This window comes from Gopherus flavomarginatus, chromosome 3 (assembly GCF_025201925.1).
Source record: "Gopherus flavomarginatus isolate rGopFla2 chromosome 3, rGopFla2.mat.asm, whole genome shotgun sequence".
Classification (NCBI taxonomy): Eukaryota; Metazoa; Chordata; order Testudines; family Testudinidae; genus Gopherus; species Gopherus flavomarginatus.
The window spans coordinates 142648444-142669975 of record NC_066619.1 but is presented as its reverse complement, the minus strand read 5'-3'; the positions used below and the strand labels follow the sequence as shown (position 1 = coordinate 142669975).

Sequence of the window (21532 nt, the reverse complement as noted above, 5' to 3'; positions counted from 1 at the left end):
GATCCAGACTAACACGGCTACCCCTCTGATACATGGGATATGAAGTAGCAAAAGGACTTCCTTTCCTGGAAGATAAGACCTTTTTTAAAGGCTGAGAACGCTTAATTACTTTAATTTCCAGGTTCCTACCAAAATTAATGGCCAATTTACAGGTCTGAAGTGTTTTTGCTTGCTAAGAGGCATGGCACTGAGCTACTGAATCTTGGTCTCCACTGCTGCCAAAAAAACATCTCACACATCAGACCCAGTAACAACTTTGAGAGTTAGGTCACCAGGCTGATTTTCCTTTGACCAGAAACCCACCCATTTTTAAAGATCCAAATGGATTTATTAAGCCTGGTACATCTTTGCAAATGAGACCAAATGGAAGTCCTGATCACAAACAGTCACCTGAGAGCCTAAGTCACTTGCCCATACCTAACAGTTAAAATCCCACCCTCCGAGTCAGATTCCTGCACAGGGAAGTACGTTTGGCCCAACTGAATTGCTATTGCTGTTCCAGCTGGACAGGACATTCTTCATGCTATGTCTTTGGGCAACGTTGCTGTGAAGATGCTGCATTTCATCTTTTAGTAAGTAGCTTCCTGATCTTCAAAATCATCAACTGGGCCAGACATTAGCCACCTCCTCTCTAGCCATAGTCTACCCACACAGCGGCATTCTCTCAGAAGGGCGTAATCCACAAAGCTATGGAAGCAGCACAGGGAGCCAGGGATGAAGCATGTCAAGGACATGCAGTGAAAGGAAATTATACAAGACGACTCCAGAGTCTGACAGAGAACCTTGCTCTTCAGCTAGAGCTTTCCACAATAACCAAACTAAAAATAAAAGTTTAGAGGAATACTGCAAGCAAAGCTTCCTGTTACCAGCCTTAATGAGCTGCAACCTTATTGGGCAATCTAATTTACCTATGATGATAGGCACTATAGAAAATCTTAAGAGATGTACTTCCCCCACTGGCCCATTTTACTGCAGTGCTGTGGGGTTCAGTGAGTAGGTGAAGATGTTTCGAATGCCCAGAGACACCAGTATTTTATTCAAATCAGAATCAAAAGGAAAGCTTAACTTTCTTCATATTAAATAGCAAACGCATAATTGCATTTGACAGGTTAATGGCAGGGTCATCAACCTAATCCCATTATAAGGTGGGATAGAAAGCTGGCTAGATTGTTGGGCTCAATGGGTAGTGATCAATGGCTCCATGTCTAGCTGGCAGCCGGTATCAAGCAGAGTGTCCCAAAGATCAGTCCTGGGGCTGGTTTTGTTCAATTTCTTTATTAATGATCTGGAGGATGGTGTGGACTGCACCCTCAGCAAGTTTGCAGATGACACTAAACTGGGGCGAGTGGTAGATACACTGGAGGGTAGGGATAGGATACAAAGGGATCTAGACAAATCAGAGGATTGGGCCAAAAGAAACCTGATGAGGTTCAACAAGGACAAGTGCAGAGTCCTTCACTTAGGATGGAAGAATCCCATGCACTGCCAGACACTAGGGACTGAGTGGCTAGACAGCAGTTTTGCAGAAAAGGACCCAGGGGCTACAGTGGACAAGAAGCTGGATATGAGTCAACTGTTTGCCCTTGTTCCCAAGAAGGCTAATGGCATTTTCGGTTGTATAAGTAGGGGCATTGCCAGCAGATCGAGGGACATGATCATTCCCCTCTATTCGGCATTGGTCCAGGCCTCATCTGGAGTACTGTGTCCAGTTTTGGGCCTCACACTACAAGGAGGATGCGGAAAAATTGCAAAGAGTCCAGTGGAGGGCAAAAAAAATGATTAGGGGGCTGGAGCACATGACTTATGAGGAGAGGCTGAGGAAACTCTGATTGTTTAGTCTGCAGAAGAGAAGAATGAGGTGGGGGATTTGATAGCTACTTTCAACTACCTGAAAGGGGATTCCAAAGAGGATGGATCGAGGCTGTTCTCAGTGGTACCAGATGATAGAACAAGGAGTAATGGTCTCAAGTTGCAGTGGGGGAGGTTTAGGGTGGATATTAGGAAAAACTTTTTCATTAGGAAGGTGATGAAGCACTGGAAGAGGTTCCCTAGGGAGGTGGTGGAATCTCCTTCCTTAGAGGTTTTTAAGGTCAGGCTTGACAAAGCCCTGGCTGGGATGATTTAATTGGGGATTGGTCCTGCTTTGAGCAGGGGGTTGGACTAGATGACCTGCTGAGGTCCCTTCCAACCCCATGATTCTATGATAATAATGCCTTTATAAACAGCATTATTATAATCTCAGGCAGTCTCCCATTGCTATTTTGTGAACACTTATAAGTAGAAAACACCATTCCACCTCTAGTGTTTGAGTGAGAGACTTTGGCTACCAACATTAACAGTATTTGCTCAGACTTTCTTACTTGTCCAGTAGCAGCAGACTTTCAGGATGGTTCACAAAAAAACTGCAGAAGCAGCTACTTGAGGTTAGCTCACCTGTGAATTAGCTGGACACTCAGCACTGGACACTCCAAGCACTGGCTAATGCATCTTAGCGCATTGTGCAGAACTCTGAAGAGATACTGGTTTGCTATAGCTTGTCTGATTTGATTTTTTCTATTCCTAAAGTGATAAGGGTTCTTTAATGCTACCCACTGTGAGTGGATCCATATAAATCTCATAAGATCATCCCAGGATTATCTCTGTATCACTCTGAAGCCTAAGTCTGTGTCACTGTGAAGCAACAGAAGTAGCTACAAGTATGGTTGAGGGCTCTTTCTTCATCATATCATCAGGTTCAATCAGCCCTGGTAGGTGTGGTCTGTTACCGTCCCATTTTAAAGTTCTCAACCATTTTTTTTGCTCCCCTTCCCTCTTTTTTAAGCTCACGGTTAATGAATTACACCCTTTCAGTGACTTGTACTTAAAATAAAGGCTTTTAAAAGCATGTAGGTGCTATGGCTATCCGAATTTAGAGAAGCAAGTCGGAGAATGGAAATAGTTCTGATCTGTGAATTGTAATGTTTACCCTACCAGAAGTCTGGCCATTAATACTAGCTCATTCACACAGCATTTGTGATGTCAGAGGGCTAACTTCCAGTGCTGAGAATCTGAGCCCTTTACACCAAACTCAGGTTGTGCCAAGGGGCCTTACAATGGGCATACATGTGAGCCAGGCCCAATCTTCTGAAAGAGTCAATCAAGTGAGGTTTTTTAGTGTCACTTGCACAAAGCTTAAACCTCCTTGTGCTGCCTTTCATTTTGCTGAAACTTGGAAATTCTCAATGCTGTGATCAGTTGTGTATTTATACCATAAATCCAGGAAAACTGATTGAAATGAGAGCAAGTCGCTTTTCCCGATTTAATACCTCCCCCCAACCAAGAGACTCCTGAAGGACTAGCCAGCATTATGCTCAGATGAAGCCACCAGTCCAGAGTTTGTTTTCTGGTCTGGTTATTTTCCTTAACTCTGAATTTTTGCCTTCAGCACTGATAAGTAGCATCCACTGAGGGAATAATTCAGATAGCCAGCATTAACTTTTGAATCTTTCACTTCCACGACCTAGGCACCTGGAGGACACCTCATTATGACTCAGGAGAATACAATGTGTAGATATTTGAAGTGCTGGAAAAGTCTGAAAAGCTTAGCATTATTAAGAAGAAATCTTCCCAATGCCCACTTCAATGCACAGTAAATTTCTGGTTTCAGAAGGAAAAAAGAAGGAGTTCATATGGTATGTATGGGACTGCAGTCACTTAGCAAGATAAACATTACAACTCATGATAACATTGAGTTTGCATGTGCAATTTTAATTGTAAAATAAGAAGTCAAGCAGCAGTTAATTGCCATTTAATAGATTAAGTGCTCTAAATAGAGTTTTCTTCATAGATTGAACCACAATGAGAAGTCTCCAAAAGGCTTAATATAGCTGGTGGAAAGTTAGGGATAAGAATAATCAATCCTTTATTCTTCCCTGAACGACAAATACTTCCTGAGAATAGTTAGTGTTTCTAGTGCACTTGGCATATTGTACAACTGAAGGAGTAGAGAAGACAGAGTGAGTCCTCAAAGTCAACAGCTTCACTAGGAAAAAGAATTTTATGAGTAACATTTCAGAAAAAAGGTTGAATGAAAAGGCAATTCCTTCCCATGGCAAGTGGTTATGTTGATGTGTATTGTCCTCTCCCTCCAAAGGAGCTTGTCTGATCTGCAGGTGTTCCCATCCTCATCCCCCCTCCTCGACCTCTTAAGACAGTGCTGTCTCCTGGCAACAATACAAAGATAACAACCAAGCACCTTCAGTACTACTTTTATTTTCACTTTCAGTTAAAAACAAACCATTGTTCTTTTAAGAGAATAATCCATTGATTTGTGATTATAAAGTGCATTTTTTCACCTTGAACTTTGTGTACAAAAACATTTTAAAAAGACACAAACATGCAAAAACAGCTTAACAAGGCACTTCCAGGCATAAAAGGACAGCAATGCCTCACTTCTATATTCCCATTGGCGAAAGAAAAGTGTGAAAAGGAAAGCTCCAAGAAGTTACTTTTTTTTGTGTTTTAGAATCATCACTGGTCAAAGAGTCAGTTCCCAGCACAATGTTTACACAACGTCGATGTGTATGTCACAACTTCCACAGCTTTTCCCATCCACTGCGGTACATCATTGCTTCCATTGTTGGTATGCAGGGGCCCCTTCATTGTACCACCAGAAGGAGGAAATAAAAGCACACTACTACCCAGGGCACTACAGACTCTCACATCACTGTTGCGTTTTAGGGTGTCATGGTTAGGATCTAAAGGTGTGCTAGAATTTGTTAGCTAAAAGCACATGAAGCAAACTGTACACTAGATTTTTAGAACATGTTAGCTAAAAACAACCATACCTTTAAATCCTAGGCAAGTTAAACCCTTGACTCATTCACAGCCCAGCTTTGTAAATCAAAGAATGATTTTAAACCAAACCTGGATAAGTCTTTCCTAAAGACACCTTTACGGAGGACACTATTTAACTTATCAAACGGAAATTCAGGAAACAGACTTTTCAAATTAGTGAATGAAGCTTGTGCAACCCATGTTTACATGCACACAGCGTCAATTTAATGCCTGAAATTAGTAACTGAGTACAATACTGCTTTCCACAGCCCAATACATTGATGCAAAGATCAAAAAACTATGCATTCTTCCCGTAAGCTCATTGTCCTTACTTAATCATGTCTAATAGAAGGTCAGATACATCATCTCCTAAAATTATAGGTCAGCGCAGAAGTGTTTTGTACTGTGGTCTCCAGAATTTAAAAAGTGATGTTTTAAAAAGCAATTTTGAATTCTGGAGAATAGCATAGCCATTTGCTTCTTTCTGTGCCCTCCCCACACAAATACTGGGTGTGTGCCAAAAGTATAACATTTGTGTTCTAGAAAAATAGAATATCTGGAAATATTAAACCCCATCTGAATTATTCCATTTAAATATATGAAATAAGTTATTATGCTTAAATAGCAAGACATTGGCTTAATGATTGCATTCTCTCTAGCAGTACCTAAAATGACTGTTCTCTGCAATTCACCTCACCTCCAAAACAAGCCATGGTACTCTCCCCTCTACCACAACAGATCTTCCTTTTCAACAAGAGCAGTGATGGCATCTCATGCCCTCGAGAGATCCGTTTTCTTGGGCAGAACTACATTTTGTATGGAAATAGCACTGAAGGCCAATGCGTGCACTTACTTGTGATAGCTTCTACAACGTCAATACAAGATACAGATGTGACAGCTCAGTGTGTAATGCAGTGTAAGTCTGGTGCTCTAGCAATCTAAGTGAACCTATTCTAGCACGAACACAGTGAACAAAAGAGCTACACATCCATTCTAGTGAGACAAGTTTTAGACAAAACAGTTGACTTGGATTAATACAAATGTTCAGAACTTTTTAAAAGCTAGCAGTCACATCTCAGAAACCTTTGGAGTTGAAGCCACTGCTGTGATATTGTACACAAAAAAAGTTCTGAGCCAAGGCACTCACATCGCACTAAGAAGTTAGTCTCCCAAATAAGCTGTCTTCATAGGAGATGACAAACAGCAGCAGTGAGGTCTGTTTATCAAAATCTCAAACCCACTACAGAAACAACAAATTCACAAACATGCAGTGTACTTACTGTCCATGCAGACTCATGCATGAACCCTTTGGCACCCGGTTTCTTAACAGAATGAAAGCTCATTTTACATTAGCACTAAAAGTAGGAGCTGCTGCACTCCCCAGGCACAGTAAGGCAGTTCATAGAGATACATATTGAGAACAGAATGGTGATCTTTCAGCACCTGCAAGATTAAAAATTAAAAAAGAAGAAAAAATCCTCAGTGTTACTCCCCAAGTAGTTCTAGGGCGCTAGAGGGGCTGGAAGACCTTCTGGGCATATTAACAGTTGCAGACAAAGAGCTCGTCCCTTCCAGTAAAAATGATTTTAAAACACTTGACGAGTCAAAGGATTTAACCCCAAAGCTACAAGGATACTACACAGCTCTAAAAGGAAAAAAAATTCAACTCCTCAACATAGGCAATCCCTATGAATTTACTACACAAATTATATTTTAAAAATATATATCTTACAGATGAACTGGTGACTAAGCATACCAGTATCTTCCTATAAATGCAGGTATCTCCTAATATGGCATGAGGCGAAGCTTCTAGTCATGGAAAAGATTCTAGAAATGACACAACCATCTCTAACCAAAAGGCTCCAGCACACTAACAAGGTCAGAGACAAAGGGACATTCATGTCCCCGCCTTGCCATAAGTGAGCTAGTTTAGCTTTAATCTCTCCTGTCATGTATAAATTACCTGTCAAATAGTCTTCTAGCAAAGCCAACTTGCATAGTGCGACAGAAATGGTAGAGCATAGTTAAAAAAGCCTCCCTCTTTAAGATACTCAAGCCTGTAACAACCCTAATGTGCAACACAAGACACTACTACATACCTAAGTGAACAATGCAATCACTGAAATAGTAAGTGTTTAACTGGAGGCGATTAGCAGCATTATACAGAAGAGGACTAGCAGCACTGGGCAGAAACCATAGTGAGGTCTCCCATTTGTTTCCAAGTGTTGAATCAGGGGGGTAACTATCATGATGCAAAAGACACTTGTTTAGCTGGTGTTAAAACCACTTGCGATCACTGAACGTTACAGTCATCTTGCTTTACCCCAATGGAGCTTTGCAGAGCCACGTAAAGTGTCATTTATCCAGCTCTTTAGCAAACTTCACGTTCAGGCCAATTCCCAAGCTTGCAACAGGCACAGCACCAGTTAGAAAATCAAGACTCAGTTCCTCCATTAGTAGTAAGGCCCTAGCTTTTCATACCCTGAATAGCTAGGCCACTCAGGAAACAAGCCATAGGAGCACCTCGGACTTCCAAACTGATCAAAGGCAATGCCAAAATCAGGTCCAGCCTGAGGCTGTGAGACTTCCCGAGCAGATTTCAGTTCAGACTGTATGATCCTGTAATTCAGGCCTCTGTTGCTGTCCCAATACACTTTCCCATCACACTCGTAATAGACTGCAAACTCGATTCTTTCATGGGATTGAATTCTCTCTGGCAAGCAGATATCAAAGGAAAACGTGTCCTTGTCTGAACCTGCATAAGTGTCCTTGACATATTGGCACGGATAGTCTGTGAAGCTTTTCCAAGTGTCAAATGTCATCCTTATTCTCAAAGTCTTCTCAAAAGCAAGATTCTTAACCTTCACTGTGCCCACAATAGCTTTATCCTTTAGCATGCAGTTTTCCAGGCAGACAAAATCTGTCTGAAGACGATTTCTGAAGTCCAAGTAGTCTGCAGAAGGCTGGACGAAATCCAAGACAAAGTTGTCTCTCTCTACTGTTGTCAGACCCACAATATTGTCTATTAACTCTGTGATGTTGAATGGAATATCTAATGGGTCATCAAACTCTGAAAACACTTTAACCATTGTCAGAGCCAAGCCTCTGCTATCGGCAAAAGAAACTCTCTTTTTCACCCTATTTCCCGGGAGAGACGTTGCCGCCTCTCCAGGTTCACTGAACTCAGCCTTGCTGTTCTGAATGCAGGGACGTAATGGTTTGTTTGCCTTTGGAGTGATTTTACAAGCAAATCTCTCTCTTCTCAAGGGTGGAGAACACAGATACAGCTGCATGGCTATGTCCACAGCCATTGCTGGTGTAGGAGCAAAGTAGTCCAGTATTCTGAAAGAAAGAGCGGGGGAAAGGTGAGTTTTCATCACATAATTATATGACCTGAAAAGGAGCATAAGCAAGCAACAAGAAAACTTTATTATGCTGGGACATGAGCTCCTTTTGAACTTCAATTTCTGCTACATACAGCCAGCTGCTGAATAGGTTTTTTCTGGAGCACACCTTGCCCCCTCATTCCCCTGCAATAAATATTATCAATGACAAGCGTTAAAAGCAAAGCATTCAGAGAACGAGAAGAGTAACCTTTATATTGCATTTCCTCTATTCTAACTGCATAAACCATTTTGTTTGTTAAATACCGTGCAGAGACCAACCATCTTTAAATGAATCCAGGCTGTAGGACCATGACTAAAAATGTTTACTGACCCAGGGAATATTTCTTCTACTCTGTCATGATGTTTCTAATTATGACAGGTTGCAAAATACTAAACCTAAGTATAGTGCTTTACTCCCCCACCCCACCCCCTTAATGGTTGTGCTGTATTATGGTTAAATGAACAATGGAAGTTAATGTAAAATTTCAGCAGTTTTACTAACTTAAATACGATTAAATATTATATTTCTGCTGTGGTCTCCCCCCCAAGAGAGTCTGATATTTTCTCCACTTCACTGGGTAGCTGTAGCTTCCTTTAAACGTAGAAACAGGAACTGCATATTTCATCAGCAGTAGCAGTATGGAACTGACATGATCTCTAGGGGGCACAGAACCACGGCAGAACCATAGGCATGAGACTTTATGATAACTTAAAGAGTTGTCATAGGAAATGACAAAGTTTGGTGTCATCCCCCAAACTTCAAAAATCAGGTTATTTCAATATGCTTTCCTCCTCAGACTCTTCTGGCATGATTTTGAGCAGCCAATGTTCTCATGAACTCTGGGGTTAGAAATGAATGCCTTATACAACATGATACTCAGTAGATCTAGCTCTGTTCTTGAGACACCGGCAAAATGGTAATATGAATGTGATCCTAAGGTTTGATACCATTATCTCATGGGCTACTGACACTAAACACATGGTGCTCAAGCTTTCCTGTTCCATCCAATATTACTTTAAGGCCATGGTGATTCAGGAAATAATAGATAAATATATATGTATAAATACTCATTTTAAATGGTCACTGAATTGAGCAGTGACATTTTGGCAGGGGACCGAGCAGTGCAGGATGGAAGTATTCTAGACCCAGTCCCCAGAAAAGGCTAGCAGATACAGCAGGGTACGTGCACCTCCACAGGATACGTGCATTTAATGGTATCGGGAATTACATTCAATTAAAACCAAAGGGACCTTTAGCAAGCTAAACATGCTATTAAAAAAAAAAAGCCACCACTGGTGCCAAGAGCCACCCCTACCCAAGCCAAATCTCAATCTTGCAGTTTCCTGCTGTTTGTGTGCTCACCAGGATCTGGCCCAGGGTCCCCACTGACTGAACTCCAAGCCCCAAATTAATACCATCTCCCTCAATCCAGGGAGTCGCCCTCTCAGCCCCCAAGCTAGGTGCCAGGCAGCACCCCACTCAGGAAATCAATTGATGCTGGCCCCACAAAATCTTCTGCAGCAAAGCAGGTGCACTAAGGACTTCTTCCTTCCAGAAAAGACCCCTGCCAGGTCCAGAACTGGGCATGGGGAATCCAAGGAAGCCCTAGCCAGCCTGAAAACCAGTGCCTGCAGGCCTCTTGTCCACCACTCAGTACCAAGGGCCTGTTGACACCACCCCACAAGGCAGAAAGCATTCAGGGTGCGGGTGTCTCCTGCCAGACCTCCAGAGAGTCTCCCCTCTCACAGATAGGGCCCCCTACCATTACAGCAGGAATTTCCACCCAGGGCAAATGGCCCCACCTGCCACCATCCACTAGAGCCCTTCCTCTCCCACAATCCTCTGCCTGGGTGGCAGGAACCCCCTGCTTAGATAGCAAAGCAATGTTCGTGGTGGGGGAAGGCAACGTCTCGGCACACATATAGAATACTCTACTGGGGTGGCTGGGTATCATCAATGGCCCCTCTTCTAGGCAGTGTCACCCCCCCCCCCCACGTCTCCTGCTACAGGGCATTTGGGAGGGTAGCCCCCACCTACTACAAACAGCAGCAGCCATCTTCCTTCCCCCACCTAACTGTGCAAAGATAGTAGCACTGGAGCTGTGTCTGCATCATTATGTTGTTCACACTCAAAAGGTTCTTCCCTGCAAACATCAGAACTGGAAACAATTGTATACCGACAGCCTATTGCTTAGATTCGAATGACACATGCATGGGCAAGAGTCCGACTTGCCGGGGATGAACTGATTGTTCTCCGAGCCCTGAAGAATACAGGATTGATAAAGCACGATATAGCCCATTGATTTTATTTAACACGTGATTTAAAATGAAGAACTTTTCCTTTAAAAAAAATTCAATGACTCCTCTCCTGCCACTCCAAAATCAAAATCTATGGGCCAATCTCTAAATGAGACCACAGCCTCACAACAGCGGCTGTTTAGAGAGAACCAGGGATAAATGAGAGATCAAGGCGACCAACGGCTATTTGGAACCTTAGTACCTTACAATTACAATACTCGGGCCAAGAACTATGCTCCTTACAGAAAACTGTCTACACATCAGCCCTTCTTCAGAACAGCATCCAAATATTTCATCTGTAAGTTGCATTCAACAAGGACTTCTGTTTATTCAGAATGTGTGTCAAGACCTGAGTGCAAAAGTGCACTCCAGCAACTAGCTCCTCCTCTGCTTCCTCCTCATAGCCTAACACAGCTCAAATCCAACAAGTGCTGCAAGCCTCACAGAACAGCATTAAATCCACACGTGCATTCTCTGCTCTGCTGTACAGTTTTTGCCAAGCCTCTACTTACACACACGAAGCTCTTGTTTGTATATGCAATTTCATCCTGCAAAACAATACAGCCACAAACATTCACAACTGCCTGTTACTTCGACCAGTCTCAGATGCATTACAGGGTCATGTCTCATTACAGTTAAACCTTGTCAGTATATGAGGAAACTAATAATTGCAGCCTCAGTGTCCCTGGCAATATCTGGATAATGGAGGATATACTGTACTATTTAATAAAAAGTTTTTCTATCAAAGAGCCATTTTGGGACATTCAACCTAGAGGATGTTTAGAAGTCAAACCTCATGATGCATCCTATTTAAGCTATTAGAAGTCACAAGGCCAGATCTACTGAACTGCCTGCAATTTTCAGTTACGATTTTATACATCAAGATGTGAATTTTTGCTCTGGATTGACCTTGGGGCACTTGCTTCACAGTCCAAGAAGGCTGGGTGGGACTCTGTTGAACAACCGTACAAGGAATGGGGAAGCTTTTCATTTAAGTCAGAGATTTACAGTAAGGTCAACGAACTGTCTCAGGTTTTAAAACATTTGGATCTTTAAAAATGATTCAGTGAATAGCTGTTACTGGAAAGATGCCCACAGACTCAGCTCTGGAAAAAACACAGGAAGTGTTCAGCTACAAGAATGCAGGAAAAGTATGTTTAAAGGGACACTACTGACAACTTGACATCTTCACTCTTTTAAAGAAAGTTTGAAGCTCAATTGCCCAGTTTTCAATACCACCCCAAAGACTTTGAAACTATATTACCCTGCCAGTTTCACCCTCTTCTCTGAGCAAATACTCCTGCCCTTTCTCCCACTCCAGCTTTATAAGCAAACATGGAAACAAAACTGTTTAAATCCATGTTTGTCAACAGCCTCTGATTATATTGGTACAGATCCAAAATAAGGTTTGTCTGCAGCAGATTAATATAACATCGAACATTAGCAAGCATCTTGAAAGCATACTGACAACAAACAAGTTGAAGACAGTTTTACAGGTATATTATATGCTGCCTGTTAGAATAAACTGCCCCCTCTTCTGGACCTAAGTGAGGAAGTATTATGCTAGTACCACTTGGTAATCAGCTGTCTTCATTTGGGCCAGGTATATACAACAAAGTTTTGATGGCATATCTATGTTGGTCGGGGGGGGAGTGGGGGGTTGAGGAATGGAAAAAAAAGAACACCAACCAACCAAAAATCACACAGCCAGTTATGCTGACAAAAGCCCTTGGGTAGACAGAGCTACGCTGACAGAGGAGTAGGCAAGGCTTTGAAATACAGTTGATGCACAGGTATGGTCTCTTGAGAAGTTCCAATACCTTCTCTTCTCATCCTCTCAGAAAAGGGGAAGATTGTCTAGGCCTCTCTTGGGCAACTGGAACTACCAGGGAGTCTGGAACAAGAGAAGAACAGAAGTTCTGAAATCCCTTCTCAAGGGCTTGGGACCTCCAGCACCTCTCTCCTAGATGCAGCTAGTACAGAAGCTAGAGTTAGCCACAAATCCTTCACTTGCACCAACATCTCTTCATTTATTGGAAGGGCCCATTTAGATTGTAAGTTCTTATAGGGCAGGAACTCTCTCTCGCTACGTCTATGTACAGTGCCCAGCATAATGGGACTCTGATCTCAGAGACCTCCAGGCAGCACAGCAACACAGATACAAATAAATTACTTTGGAAAATCCAGCCATTATTTAAGTATCTAAATGGGAACAGAGCTCTTCTGGGAGTCTGGCCCTACAGTGATGTTAGTCAATGACTTGTAGGAGAGCAATGGTGCAAACACATGCCCCTCCTCACAGGAAATCGGCAAACAGTAAGTAAGACAGCTGGCAACGGGTCGAATGCCATTCTAGGAACAGCATAACATGAAGACAGTAAAATGAAGCTCACAATTGCACGTGATGAGCTCCAAGCACATCCTGACAGATACTAAATGGCCAACAAGGCTAAAAATCCTACCACTATCAATGAACAACTGATGCTCAGCAAAAACTAAGCTCTCAGAAAAGGGACCAGAGTAATCTGAAGCAACCACACCCCTTATATATCTGCCAGAAAGGAAGCACTGTAACAAGGGGATAGGCAGGGTGTAACCACAAACTCAACACTGCTGCCAGAAAATGTCAAGCTTGCACTGCTGCAGTACAGAACACCATACAGACAATGCACTAAGCACTCTTTGCTCCCAGGCACCAGAGAACCCACACACTGTTCACTACCACCACTTTGACTTCTCTGCCAAGCAGCCCTGAAGAACTTTTTGGAAAAACTTTTACTGAAGTGTCTAGGGGAAGCCAGTTTGAACAGAGGCAGCATGCAGGTTAGAGTCTCAAAGTCTGAAGAACGACTGTGGGGACACCACTTCTATGAAGGAGGAAATTTACTACTGAGGCTGTGTCTACACTGCCACTTTCAGTGCTAAAACTTTACAGGGGTGTGAAAGAACACCCCTGAGCGACAAAAGTTTTAGTGCTGAAAAGTGCCAGTATAGACAGCGCTTTAACGCTTTTTATTGCCAGGAGAGCTCTCCCCCAGGGATAAAGCATGACTACACTGCCCACGTCATTGTGGCTGTGCTGTAATATGGGCAATGTAGACATACCCTAAGCCCTGGACTACACTGGGGGGGATGATTTGGATCTAAGTTAAGCAACTTCAGCTACATGAATAACGTTGCTGAAGTTGACGAACTTAGATCTACTCACCGCAGTGTCCTCACTGCAGCGAATCGACTGCTGATTCTCCTCTATCGACCCCGCCTGCACCTCTCGGCCTGGTGGAGTACCGGAGTCGAAGGTAGAACACTCAACTAGACGTGATAAGTCGATGCCTGGCAGGTAGTATAGACATAACCTTAGTTTCTACAGCACTTACCACCCCGGAACAGAGGTGCTTCGGTTACAGGTTGTTAAGAACCAACACAAACAAAAACATTAAATCAAATCCTGGACAAAATAAATAGCATCTCAGATTGTGGCCTACAGGTGGGTGAACTTCACCCAGAGACTTTACAATCATTGATTTTCAAAAGATGAAACTCTTCAATTACAGAATTATTGAAATTTAGGCCATGTCTACACTAGAGACCTTAGGGCGGCATAGCTGTACCAGTGCAGCTGCTCTCCTGTAAGATCTTCCGTGTAGTCACTCTATGCCAGTGGGAGACAGCTCTCCCATTGACATAACTAAACCATTCCCAACAAGCGGCACTAGCTATGCCGGCGGCAGAGCATCTCCTGCTGACACAGTGCTGGCTGTGCCACCAGCGCTTGTCGGTGAAACTTATGTCACTCAGAGGGTTGTTTTTTTCAATACCCCTAAATGACATAAATTATACCCACAAAAGTGGTAGTGTACACAAAGCCTTAGGTTGTGATTACAAATACTTCTCATCCACGTTACCTATTCTAATGAAGAATTCACATAAGAATTCAAGGCCACTCAAGGTCTTTAAAAGGTTGTCACCACCTACGAGCCCACCTGCAAGTGAGCGAAAAGCCAGAGCAGTGACTCTGGGTGTTATGTTCATGCATGCCTACCTGAAATGAGACGGAGAGGGACAGGTGTGTTCTAGAAGACCAGGAGTCTTCCCGTGGGCTTGAGGACTAGTTCTATTCAGAATGTAACACAGCAGCAGAGCTTGAAGGTAACCAAAGCATCTGATCACTGGGAGGTCTGCACTAGCGAGTAATGACTGCACATCTCCTGGCCAGCCATAGATGAAACACCATAGACCATCCGTGTCATCTGGGAACAATGATGAATCTAGTGAGACCCAGAAGTTGCAAGCCATTCTGGCAAAGAGCACAGACCCTCAATAGATGATCAGACCTCCAAATACTTCTCCCTACCAACAGCGACTCCATACAAGAACAGGAACAAGATGAAACCCTCTGAAGATACCACATGCAATGGCAATCCAGTACGCTTTCAGATGCCTCAAAAGGAGCAGCCCACAAAGTGAATCCCTTAAGATCCTACAGGAGAGGCAACAATAGAACATAAGAACAGCCATACTGGGTCAGACCAAAGGTCTATCTAGCCCAGTATCCTGTCTTCCAACAGTGGACAATGTCAGGTGCCCCAGAGGGAATGAACAGAACAGGGAATCATCAAGTGATCCATCCCCTGTCGCCCATTCCCAGCTTCTGGCAAACAGAGTCTAGGGACACCATCTCTGCGCACCCTGGCTAATAGCAATCAATGGACTTACCTTCATGAATTTATCTAGTTCTTTTTTGAACCCTGTTATAGTCTTGGCCTTCACAACATCCTCTGGTAAAGAGTTTCACAGGTTGATTTTGTTGTGTGAAAAAAATACTTCCTTTTGTTTGTTTTAAATCTGCTGCCTATTGATTTCATTTGGTGACCCCTACTTCTTGTGTTATGAGAATGAGTAAACAACACTTCCTTATTTACTACCTCCACACCAGTCATGATTGCGTAGACTGTTATCTTACCCCTCTTAGTTCTCTCTTTTCCAAGCTGAAAAGTACCAGTCTTACTAATCACACCGCATATGGAAGCTGTTCCATAATATCATTTTTGTTGCCCTTTTCTGTACCTTTTCCAATTCAGTATCTTTTTTTTGAGATGGAGTGACCACATCTGCATGCAGTATTCAAGATGTGAGCGTACCATGGATTTATATAGAGGCAACATGATATTTTATGTCTTCTTATCTATCCCTTTCTTAATGATGCCCAGTGTTCCGTTAGCTGCCATTAATATAACGAGCTACTGGCAGATCAAATGGACACTTACTGCTAGATCAAACAGCTGACACAAGTCTAAGTTCCACACTTAGATCTGAAGCCAAATCAAAAGAAACAAAGAACTGAACACCTGTCAGGGAAAGTGTAAGTATAATTGGCCCTGCCCCAACTCAGGGGGCTGGACGAGATGATCTCTCAAGGCCCCTTCTAGCTTTGCATTTCTCCAGTTCTCTAAGTCTGTGGAATCCGAGGGTTGCTGGAACTGACCCATCACCTTCCCTAACACCCATTTGCTACTGTGGGGGGGAATCTGGCAGAATGAACTGTCCCCACGGTTCAGAGCATTTGCCCATAAATACTAGTCTGGGGCAAACTGCTCACGGGTTGCCGTGTTGCACGGACTCCTCGCAGCAGCCATGCAGACAAGGCCAAGTGGTTCCCCGTCTGAACCAGCCTGCGAGGGTTCACAGCGAAGCCGCTCCCGGGCCTGGCCGGGGAGGCCGCAGATGCGGAGCGGCTGGGGGTTAACCCTGCCCAGCGGCGCGGGCGGTGCACGACAGGAGGGAGCCCCGAGCTCTCCTGTGGCTGCCGGGTGCAGGGACCGCGGCCACCCTCGGGCTTTGCCAGGCTCGCCCGTTCCCCTGGGGGTCCCCACGCAGCCTGCCCGGCCCGCGGCTCCCCGTGCGGGGCGGGGCGGGGCTGGCCCGGCCCGGCCCGCGGCTCCGTACCTGGCGCGGCGCATGGGTCCGGCTCCGGCTCCGGCGGGCCGAGGCTGCCGAACGAGGCTCGGGAGGGCGGGGGCGCGGCAAAGCCGCGTCGCGGTACTAGTCAGCCCCGAGCTCCGTGCGGGACAGACCATCCCCGCCGGAGCCAATGGGAGCGCGCCGAGCACGCCCTGCCAGCCAATGGGAGCCGAGTTTCCGCGTGACCCGCAGCAGCCTAGCGCGTGAACATAGCCCCGGCTGGAGCTTTGCGGAGCGGTGCCGAGACAGCGTCCCCCTGCTGGGCAGGCGTGGGGCAGCCCCTCCCCCGGACACAGCCCCCCCCCCCCGGCAGGAGTGGGGCAGCCCCTCCCCCCCGTAACCCTCCCTGCTGGGCAGGCGTGGGGCAGCCCCTCCCCCGGACACAGCCCTCCCCGGCCGGAGTGGGGCAGCCCCTCCCCGTTACCCTCCCTGCTGGGCAGGCGTGGGGCAGCCCCTCCCCCGGACACAGCCCCCCCCGGCAGGCGTGGGGCAGCCCCTCCCCCGGACACAGCCCCCCCCCGTTACCCTCCCTGCTGGGCAGGCGTGGGGCAGCCCCTCCCCCGGACACAGCCCCCCCCGGCAGGAGTGGGGCAGCCCCTCCCCCGGACACAGCCCCCCCCCCGGCCGGAGTGGGGCAGCCCCTCCCCTGGACACAGCCCCCCCCCGGCCGGAGTGGGGCAGCCCCTCCCCGTTACCCTCCCTGCTGGGCAGGCGTGGGGCAGCCCCTCCCCCGGACACAGCCCCCCCGGGCAGGAGTGGGGCAGCCCCTCCCCCGGACACAGCCCCCCCCCCGGCAGGAGTGGGGCAGCCCCTCCCCGTTACCGTCCTTGCTGGGCAGGAATAGGGCAGCCCCCCCCCGGCAGAAGTGGGGCAGCCCTTCCCCCTGTTACCCTCCCTGCTTGGCAGGAGTAGGGCAGCCCCTCCCCCGGACACAGCCCCCCCCCCGGCAGGAGTGGGCAGTCCCTTCCCCGTTACCTCCCTGCTGGGCAGGCGTGGGGCAGCCCCTCCCCCGGACACAGACCCCCCCCCCCCCCCCAGCAGGAGTGGGCAGTCCCTTCCCCGTTACTCCCCCTGCTGGACAGGAGTGGAGCAGCCCCCCCGCCGAGGGCTGAGAGTGGGTAGCCCCTCCCACGCACCCCTGCTGCACAGAGAAACAGAGTGATCTCCTGCGTGGGGGCCCCCCTCCGGAGCCAGGGGTTGCAGCAGGGAGAGATGCCCCCAGGAGGGCTGGGTGAAGTGGGATAACTGAGGGGGAAGGGCCAGCCTGAGGGATCTACGGGGACCCCTCCAGGGAGAAGCCCAAAACTCCTGGGAGAAGGACAGACACTTAGGAAGCGGCACTGCGAAGACCAACCCGCACCGCTGCCTACCTTGGCATTATTCCTGTGCAGCGCAGTCACCTGCCAGTGCCAGCTACCTTATCCCAGTGGGCTCCCCTCGTCGAGCACTTTGCTTCGGGACCTTCCATTTCACCTTTGACAATGAACGTGGCCAGGCTTAGTTCGTGCCCCTCCACCCCCTTCGCCCTTTATTATCTGATCAAACACACACTAATTCCTGCAGAGCTTCTCCAAGAAAGGGGTGCTGCAGTGAGGCGTTGGGGAGGGGGAACCTTGCTTTCCAAGCCTGCTACGAACACAGGACAGGAGAGCTACTCTTTCTATTGCACAACATTTGCATTCAATAAAAAGATAATCTTAACTAAATTAGGGGATATAAATGAGCAGTTAAGCAAGCACCTGACAGCGCTACATTAGAGCTTGGCTACACTTATGAGTTAGAGTGCATTAAAGCAGTTAAGATTGCCAGCAACTTATCTGGCTGCATCTCTCCTCCGCAGGTTGGGCTGCAGTGGGGAGGTTCTCAGGCTGCACATGGCCTGCGGGCCAGGACTTTGAGACCACTGCCCTAGGTCCTGGAAGTGACCCAGGAGCTGAGCCCCTCTCTGGCCCCAAACACTGCCTTTTAAAGCCTAATGAGAGCCAGCCTCATTCCCCTCTCTCTAGGGCATTGGAAGGGAGCTCAGCATCACCAGCCCCTTGCTTTTGTGACATAGGCATTCACTACTGCATGGCCCTTTAAACTGAACGTTTGTATGGCAGAGCAGCAGTGAAATGTGCAGCACTCACTTGCAGGGATGCAGGATTCAATCATTCAGTAACTTTCCATTTTACTGAAATAATTATAAAAATGCACCAAAAAGGGAAAATGCTGCCCAATGCACAGGAGAGCAAGGCTTATATGCATTGACTCAGGAACTGGATTTTCTGGCATTCTGAACAGTGCTGAGCACACAGATGGTGCCCAGTGAATAATGTAAATCATGACAATAATCATCCACTTTGTGGACTCTGCGGATGTAATTTTTGTTCTTCGTTCTGGAATTGGCCTGAATACAGCCAAAAACCTAAGAATTTGAGGCATAAACACATCTGATACTTATATGACACTTTCTCATTCCTTCCTTTTCTGAAACTGTCATGGTATAATTCCCCACTCTGAACCTTAGCATCCAAGAGATGGGGTACCAGCATGAATTCTTCTAAGCTCAATTACCAGCTTAGAACCTGTAGCGCTGCCACCAACCAGGAATTCCAGTGTCTGGTACACTTTGGTCCCCCCAAAATCTTGCCCAGGAACCCCCCAGGACCCAGACCCTCTGGATCTTAACACAAGGAAAGTAAACCCTTTCCCTCACCGTTGCCTCTCCCAGGCTTCCCCTCCCTGGGTTACCCTGGAAGATTACTGCGATTCAAACTCCTTGAATCTTAAAACAGAGAGGAAAATTCACCTTTCCTCCTCCTTTTCTCTCCCCCTCCCAGATTATCCCTGAGAGAAAGTAATCCTAACACAGAGAGAAAATAACCTCTCTCTCCCTCTTCCCTGGTGGATCCAGACTCAGTCCCCTGGGGTCTCACCAGAATAAAAAAAACAATTAGGTTCTTAAACATGAAACTTTTAATTAAAGAAAGAAAAAACAGTAAAAATTATCTTTGTAAATTTAAAATGGAATAGGTACAGGGTCTTTCAGCTATAGACACTGGGAATACCCTCCCAGCGTAAGTATTCAAGTACAAATTAAAATCCTTTCAGCAAAATATAAATTTGAACTCCTTCCAGCCAAATACACATTTGAACTCCTCCCAGCCAAATACACATTTGAACTCCTTCCAACCAAATACACATTTGCAAATAAAGAAAACAACCATAAGCCTAACTCGCTTTATTTACCTAGTACTCACTATTCTGAACTTATAAGAGCCTGTATCGGAGAGATTGGAGAGAAACCTGGTTGCACATCTGATCCCTCTGAGCCCCCAGAGTGAACAACAACCAAAAACTAACAGCACACACAAAAACTTCCCTCCCTCAAGATTTCAAAGTATCCTGTCCCCTGATTGGTCCTCTGGTCAGGTGACAGCCAGGCTCACTGATTTTGTTAACCCTTTACAGTCAAAAGAGATATGAAGTACTTCTGTTCCATTAACTCTTAACTATCCGTTTATGACACGCCCTCAAAATCGCTGACAGTGTGGAACCACACTGGCAGTGATTTCTCCCTAGAACTCTAGAATAAACAGATCAATAAACACATGCACCCTTACATATGCTACTAATTATGTACAACTACAAGATTCTTCACATTGCAAGGACAATTTTTAACCAGTTGATTCTGGGAAACTTTCACGGGAGAGTGCATCAACTCCTTGATCTGTTGCCGCTGCAGACGTTCCAGGGTTGTGGAGAAATTCACCTCTTCCATGCCACCGTCACTTTTCCCTTTGTAGTAGACACCTTTAGGCCACTCCGCGTCATCTCCTCCCTGCGTTGTAAACTGACAAACCTGCAAGTCTTTGGAATAAAAGGGCTTGAGAGAATTAACGTGGTATACTCTGGGCTTTAGGGAGGAATTGGGAAATGCTATGAGGTAGTTAACAGCTCCCAGGTGCTCTTGGACCGTGAATGGCCCTTCCCATGATGCTTCCATCTTATGGGCCTTTGCGCCTTCAAGACCATAACCTGGTCTCCTACCTTGAAGGAATGCTCTCTGGTATGTCTATCATACCAGGCCTTTTGCTCTTTTTGAGCATCCTTTAGGTTTTCTTTAGCAAGGGCTAAAGAGTGTCGGCGGGTGTTCTGTAGGTTGCTTACGAAGTCCAGAATGTTAGTTCCTGGAGATGGTGTAAACCCCTCCCATTGCTGCTTCACCAGCTGTAATGGCCCTTTAACCTTATGGCCATACACAAGCTCAAACGATGAAAACCCTAAACTGGGATGTAGTACAGCCCTGTAAGCAAAGAGCAACTGCTGCAACACTAGGTCCCAGTCATTGGAGTGTTCATTCACGAATTTACGTATCATGGCCCCCAAAGTTCCATTAAACCTTTCCAACAGGCCATTGGTTTGATGGTGGTACGGGGTGGCAACTAAGTGATTCACCCCATGAGTCTCCCACAGTTCTTTCATGGTCCCGGCCAGGAAATTTGTCCCTGAATCGGTAAGGATGTCGGAGGGCCAACCTACCCTGGCAAAAATGTCTGTTAGGGCCTGGCACACAGTTTTAGCCCTGGTGTTGCCTAGAGCTACTGCTTCTGGCCATTGGGTAGCAAAGTCCACAAAAGTCAATATGTACTGCTTTCCTCTGGGGGTCTTTTCTGGGAAAGGACCCAGAATATCCACAGCTACTCGCTGAAATGGGACCTCTATTATGGGGAGTGGATGGAGAGGGGCCTTGACCTGGTCTTGGGGCTTTCCCACTTTTTGGCACACCTCACAAGACCGGACATACTTGGCAACATCCTTGCCCATCCCCTCCCAGTGGAAGGACTTCCCCAACCGGTCTTTGGTTCTCCACCCCAGCATGGCCACTGGGATGATCATGGGCTAAGCTTAAGAGTTTCCCCCAGTATTTAGCTGGAACCACCAACTGTTTTTGTGGATGCCAGTCTTCCCGGTGTCCACCAGAAAGAGTCTCCTTATATAAAAGCCCTTGTTCTATAACAAACCGGGATCGGTTAGAAGAGCTGAGAGGTGGTGGGGTGCTCCGTGCTGCCGCCCAAGCTTTCTGAAGA

The 21532-nt window shown here is 46.1% G+C and overlaps 1 protein-coding gene across 3 annotated transcripts; it reads right to left on the bottom strand.

Annotated features, from left to right (window-relative positions):
- Window positions 1-4231: 4231 nt before the first annotated feature.
- PPP1R3B (protein phosphatase 1 regulatory subunit 3B) lies at window positions 4232-16532 on the bottom strand. Of its 3 annotated transcripts, none has more exons than XM_050948334.1 (3): window positions 16446-16523; window positions 14542-14749; window positions 4232-8157 (listed from the first exon to the last, which is right to left on the bottom strand). In XM_050948334.1, exon 3 carries the CDS (start codon window positions 8124-8126, stop codon window positions 7269-7271), a length of 858 nt encoding a protein of 285 aa, XP_050804291.1. In that variant the 5' UTR covers window positions 8127-8157; window positions 14542-14749; window positions 16446-16523; the 3' UTR covers window positions 4232-7268. The 3 variants fall into 3 exon arrangements, with proteins under 3 accessions (XP_050804291.1, XP_050804290.1, XP_050804288.1); XM_050948333.1 differs by lacking the exon at window positions 16446-16523 and adding an exon at window positions 12320-12393 and having other exon boundaries at window positions 14542-14607; XM_050948331.1 differs by lacking the exon at window positions 14542-14749 and having other exon boundaries at window positions 16446-16532.
- Between the last annotated feature and the right edge of the window lie 5000 nt (window positions 16533-21532).